General features: G+C 42.0%; 1 protein-coding gene across 1 annotated transcript; it reads left to right on the top strand.

Annotated features, from left to right (window-relative positions):
• Positions 1-1,318: 1,318 nt before the first annotated feature.
• LOC144821765 (fibronectin type III domain-containing protein 9-like) lies at positions 1,319-1,999 on the top strand. Its single transcript, XM_078678960.1, has one exon. The coding sequence runs from the start codon at positions 1,319-1,321 to the stop codon at positions 1,991-1,993; it is 675 nt and encodes a 224-aa protein (XP_078535086.1). The 3' UTR covers positions 1,994-1,999.
• Positions 2,000-6,576: the final 4,577 nt, after the last annotated feature.

The following is a 6,576-nucleotide window of genomic DNA, read 5'->3' as shown; positions in this document are numbered from 1 at the left end:
CAAGGGACTCACGTCTGAGCATACCCTGCCACACTTAGGGCGAACAAAGCGATACAAAAGGGGATGATGGACGCAGCGTTTGAACAAATCAAACACTCACCCCCAGTCAACTGATCTGGGTTTAATCCATCACCATTCTTTAGTTGAATCCAGCAGGGGGAGGGGGCCTGCGCGATTCCCTTGCGGGAGCGTGCACTATATGGCGCTGCGCGCTCCCGCAAGGGAATCTCTAGACGTGCACGCGTTGCCATTGCAAGCAATGCACATTGTAATGTGTGAAATTACATTATAGAATAATTCCTGGTGCTTATTGCCTGGTTTTCTAAGCAGTGAAACTATTCTGTGTCATTTCTTTGCTTCAGAAAAAGCTAGGACTGTCTAGTCTTTCTTTTAAACAGCCCTAATCTGCCTACTTGTAAAGAAAGTTTAATTCCTTTTAAACAGAATTGTGGCCGGACATTTTTAACCTCATTACAAGATGCCAAGTTCATTGTGATGTGTGGTAAGTTCTCATACTGCACCTATCGTAATTATGTGTTTTGTGATAAATATTGTCATGTTAAGCCTACCAATATAAAAACACCCAGTATTTACCAGAATATGCAGATTTTAGTGTGGCAAGCATCAAAATCCACATGTTGTTCTCCAAAGAATGATAATCAGGTGGTATGTCACCCAATACGTTTCCACTCAGCAGAGACAAATATCAGGCGCGACAAATATCGCACCAATTACTGGCCTACTCATAATGAAGACCATAGTGTATTATTTGATTTTACTGTGTCATCTTGTATCTTTTTTCAATACCTACATCTATCCCTTAAATTAAGCCAGGGCTGTCTGAGTTACCCGAGAGACTAATATGCAAAGCAAGTACGTGGTTCTCAATTGGAGAGCAATAGTATTTGAGGCCCAATGACAACCTGTATAAAGACTGTTCATAAATAATTACTGTCCATGGAAACAAAAGTCTTAAATGTAGTGTGTGCGGTTAAAGTTGATTGAATTAATTCATTAAAATGTTTGTGCAACTTTGCAAGATCCTTTCCAATACTTTTCAAAATAAGTATTCAATGTGACCGAAGTTAGTGGTTTGATGTGGCAGGTGGTAATTCAGTTCTATGAATTGGTGTCATACGGTGGTGCAATCCTTGTTCCCATTATTGTTCCGAGTTTAATGAGCCCATATACTTTCTATTAAATTAACAATGAGCTTGCCAACAAATGTATTTTAAGGCATTTCAATAAAACATTTCAATAGTGGGTATAACATGACTGAACCTCTTTTTCATTACAGGTGAATCTGAAACCTGAAAACATGAACATCATCATTAAGAACATCACCGTCACTACAGCATTGGTGGCCTGGTCCCCAAAACAGTTGGCCTGCCCAGACAATTTCTACAGGGTACTTTATCGCACTAATTGGAATGGTATTTTATCTAGTTTTTCAAGACAGAATTTTCACCATGAAGAAATGGTGCCTGTGGAGCACCGTTTCCTTTCCCTTCGGAAGTTAAGCCCGGCCACGAGCTATGTCCTCTGCGTCACATGCCATGGGACTCACCCATCAAGAGACCAGTGCACCGTATTCCAGACATTGGCCCGCAGTGCAGCATCACCAGCCAGCAAGAAGGTGGACCTGTCTCTGGTGATCTGGCTCATCAGCAGTGCTCTTCTCATCATCCTAGCATTGAAACTGCTCTATGGGTGCATCCGTGTTTGGTGCCGGAAGTGGAAAAGCAACACAATGGATTGTGAGTCTCCGAAACCTGACAGCAAAAGAAAACACAAAGCATGGCACGCCACTGAGACTGAGACCACGCTCACTGAGGATATCTTTGAAGTGCCAACAGTGACTGTACTGGACAAGATTTCAGAATCAATGCCAGACATCTTGGTGCAGAAGACACTGGAGCGAAAGCACATTTTACTGCCTCACCGAGCTGATGCAGACACTTTGGCAATATTGCCTCAAAATGTTTCTGAATGAATCGGTTCTCTTCATGAAGCATGGTATTGGCATGTGGCCTGATAAAATGTGTATTTCTAGGCTCAAGATTAGCCTATTAGGCTTTCAGGAAATTTCAGTAAGATGGATACTGTCACTCCTAATCATACATAGAAGATCATTTTTTGGCATCCTGGGTTGTATCAAACTATGTAGCGGTACGCATTTGCTTATATTAGTAATCCTCAATGCCCATGCACTTTCTATGTATTGAGACATGCAGACGTCTATGTGCATGTATAGCCCGTATTACTAACCGCTGTACTTTCCTTAAAATCCATATCCCAAACTGAAGTCTGGGCCGGGTCGGATTGGGACAGAAAATAGGCCAGGCACTAAAATAGGAGTGGTGCTCCGATTAGGGAGTCAGTTAGGTAAAAAGTACCCCATGTTTGAAAATTGGGGCAGTATTCAACTTGTATAGACACTCTGGGGCATATCTATGAGCCCCTTTGCATTGTTCTTGCACCACACAATGTGGTGCAAGAATGCCACAAATTACAAATAAGGTTCATGAAGCCACGCAAGGCGTTTTCATGGGTGTTGCGTGGGTGTTTCCACAAAACATCAATGGATTTTCACGCATTCCCAGATTTACAAGAACAGGTAAACCTGGGAATGCACCAAAAAGATACACCACCCCGTGAGAGGTGTAACGAGGAAAAATATCATAATGAGCAAATTCTTACCGTAAGGGGAGGAGGCACACCCAATTCGTCTGACTTTGTTCTTATCACTATGGTACCTCCAGCTACAATGGTTAATTTCCTCTGGGGTTTTTTTCTTTTGTTTTTTTTCACGTGCGTACACCTGGTTACTGTATTATCTTCCTTTTTTGTTGCTGCATCCGAATTGATGTTTATACTACCCCCTTGTCCTTTCTTTGTGCCTATTATAAAGCACTCAGATATCCTTCGAGATCTTGTTCGCGCTAGATAAAACTTTATAAATAAATATATAAAAATTTCTCCTTGTTCTCTCCTCTTTCTGTGTGTGCTGCATTCTGTAGAACATGTACAAATAGGAAAAAACTTCTCAGCGTTGTTTTTGAGCAGGAAGGTGTTCCTTCCTGCACAACAACAATCCTGCAGACAACGCAGGCACACTTGCACAGTGATGCAAGGGTGCCTGCTTTACGCTAGGTAGCCCATTGTGCCCCAGCACAAGGGAAAGGATAGGAATGTGCTGTGTTGCCTTAAGTACGGTGCATTCCTGCCCTTTCCCAGTGACGCAGTGTAGCAAGTTGACTTGCTGTGCTGCGTTATCATAAATATGGCCCTATGTGTCATTTTTGAAAGGTATTGGAAACTACATGCATTTGCTCTTGCAGCAGGCAGTGTATGTAGTAATATCAGGGGAACAACAATAAAAAACATCCAGGCAGATCATAAAACAGGCTCACAAACAGGCAAAAAAACTGGCCAACACCCTGACCCATAAAGCCATTCATTCAGGCACTGCCAAGTTGCCCTGTTGACCAGCCGGACCTGAGGCTGGGGTATCTTCTGTATAGGTATTATTTTCTGTACCCAATATTACAGTAATTTGTTTCTAAGGAGAACACTCAATACAACACATCAGTGAAGATATGCAAAGGTTCTTCATTGGTCGAGTCAGGGTTAATGGTCACTGGAACCAGGGTGGCCGCACCACAATTATATACAATGAAAAGCACAGTCTTCTAACTTTGGGGATAGCCACATTTGATTATACCCAGGGATGCTCTTGAGAGACATGGGTGCAGAAAGCATGCAGACTCTGATTTAAAATCTCTCCAGCAAAATAATATAGTGGTCACTCATGACCTCGGATATCACCACTGTTAACCTAGACATTGCAATGATGAATGACTCAGCTCTGCATTGCATTAGTATGTTTCCTTTGCCAAATAAAGATTTCTTGAATTGAAAGACTCAGTTGACTCACTAAAAGAAGCAATGATGACCAAGAAGTGAAAAAACATAAGAATCAAAAACAACTTGAAACCACGCTGGAGGATTTAACTAAACAGCAACAGAATAGATCCTGTTAAAGTCGCATCATATGTTAGGCAAGCTCTTCCTGAGAGGGTAAAAATGCCCCGTGCACATTTGCAGGTCTCTGCTATCTTTGCTTTCCCTCTCTATAGTCTTGAGTCACTAGGCATCTATCTATGCGCCTTCGCATGCTTATGTTAAATAACAGTTTTGGGGAGACTACAGCTTTCTGAAAGCCCACTGAGTATAATGGGGTAACCCTATAACCCTCAGAACCTGGGCGGGTAATAAACAAACGTTAATGGTTCTGTCGGGAGGAACAGTTCAATTTGACATGGTAATAAATACTTCAATGTACTTATATGTCCCGGGGGGTACAAATGTAGTGGACAAATAAATGAACACTGACCCAAATGATGAGAAAGTAAATCTTTAGTATTCAACTTTCTCATAGATTTTGACTAAACAAAGCATTAGGTATGCTGTCCAATGAACAAAAAGACATATACAGTGAATACAACAAGTGGTGTTGATCGTGGTTTGTGATTGACAATTACAGTTTACACAACATGTATACATAACAAGCTATCAACTGTGAGCACAATAGTTTTTCGGAAATAAATGATTTCTTTTGTTCCTATTGGACTTTGTGCAGTCGAATATATAGCAGAGTACGTCGAGGTGTCGACCCTAGTGACAATGCACTGACTATGTGCATCTGGGGCGGGTCTTCATCAGGACTGATAATGGGTTGGACAGCCTAGGAAATGAAAATAACAGAAGGCCAGGGCCTTCTGTGAGTCAGTGAAAAAACAAAAGGTGAGGAGCACCAGTAATGTGCTCACCTTAATGTTAGGTGTATGATTCCTCTGTTCTTTTACTGCTTCAGCCGACAAGCCCATGGGATGCTGTAGGTTCACAGGTTCTATAATTAATATATGGTGAAAACCTTAGTGCATACTTAATTCAGGTGATGTAATACTAATTCTACTGAGAGTCTCATCATACCTTCTTATGTCGATTCTTCTACACCAGCCGGTGGGAAGATCTACGGGTCTGGGACGCCTTCGCGATAACCTACAGGGGTGATGGGTTGGGTCTTAGACTTGTCATGGATTGATGCATGTGAATGGGTTATTACTTAAACAACAGGTGATGTTGGTGAATTAATCTCTGCGTGTTAGTACTGATCACATTCATACTATGTGCATCGTGTACTATTCTGTCTAGCCCCGCCCTCTGTCTGTGGATGGCGGTATATGGTAAAATTAGTGATTGTTTTTAGGAGACTTGGCAAATAGTGAAATTAACATGTGTTAATGCCCAAATAAAAGAATTGAGGCCTAACAATAATCCTTCGATCTCTATTGAGGCTTGCTTCTGAAACGCGATGTGATAGTTAGGTCGACGGGTAACGTCCTGTGATGGTTGTGTACCGATTCAGCCGGGTTTAAAACTTTAATGTGGCAGAGGCTGTGGACCTCCGGGCTGCCTACAGTGCTCGTCAGATGAAAACGACCCAACTCGGTGGTTTTAAAAAAAAAAGGGATTGATTACATGCCGTGTTTACATGTGATGTTTCAAAGTATCTATACCAATTAAAGAAGACGCGGTATTAAAAGTAGATTTATCAAAGGGAGACATGCGAGAAAGAAATAGTGGACCCAGAAGCCAGACTGAAATGTGTTCATTATACTGTGGACCGAGGTTAGGTTGTCAGATGAATAAACACCAAATGCTCAAGGATCTGGGACAAAACACGAAGTTGAGAAAATGGATAATGTTTGCAGGAGTGGGTTTGTTAGACATTATACCCTTGAGTGGTAGTCCCACAAACCTTTTGCTTTCACTCCCCCTATTTTACTGATTTCATTTTTGTTGGCTTTAGGACTCTGTGCACTTTACCACTGTTAACCAGTGTTAGAGTGCGTGTGCCCTCTCCTTCAAACATGGTAAAATTGGCCTACACCCTCAATAGTGGTGCGGCCTTAACTTGTGACTTAGTCCCAATCTTGCGTGACTAGATACTTGTAGTTGGCGCTTTGTTCTTTTTGGTGTATTTTTCACTAACAACTTTAAAAATTCATATCTCCTGTTCTACTCATTGTATTTAATTTGTTGTGCCATTTTATTTATTAAAATGTACCTGTTTTTCTAAATTGGTTTGGGATTTTTCTTGTGTTGTGTTTTTATTTAATTACTGTTTGTGTGTTGTATAAATACTTTACAGATTGTCTCTAAAGGAATGCTTATGTGCCAAGCTACCACAGAGTCAGTTAATCAATGAATCCAGCGGGATTTTTAAAGCGCAGCTAATCACCCAAGAGGGTATCTAGGCACTGAGATCCAAGCTGCTCGGGTGGCCTCAGTTTAATAGCCAAGTCTTGAGTTCCCTTCTGAACTCCTGAAGAGAAGGTGGGGTTTGGAGATGGAGGGGATGATGTTGCAGGACTTTGCGGTGAGGTAGGATACGGAGCGTCCTCCGCTGTTGCGTCGGCGGTTGCGGGGAGAGAGAGGTGGGTAGCAAGAGTCTGGAGGGTTGGTAGAAGCACAGGCGGTGGTTGAGGAATGCTGGTCCTTGGTTGTGCA

The sequence above is a fragment of the Lissotriton helveticus genome, chromosome 2_2, assembly GCF_964261635.1.
Source record: "Lissotriton helveticus chromosome 2_2, aLisHel1.1, whole genome shotgun sequence".
In the NCBI taxonomy this organism is placed as follows: Eukaryota; Metazoa; Chordata; class Amphibia; order Caudata; family Salamandridae; genus Lissotriton; species Lissotriton helveticus.
The sequence above is the reverse complement of the archived record's forward strand: the minus strand, read 5'-3'. Positions and strand labels throughout refer to the sequence as shown.

Excerpts from the sequence above, each read along its gene's own strand:
- LOC144821765 (XM_078678960.1), top strand. The coding sequence starts at position 1,319 with ATGAACATCATCATTAAGAACATCACCGTCACTACAGCATTGGTGGCC.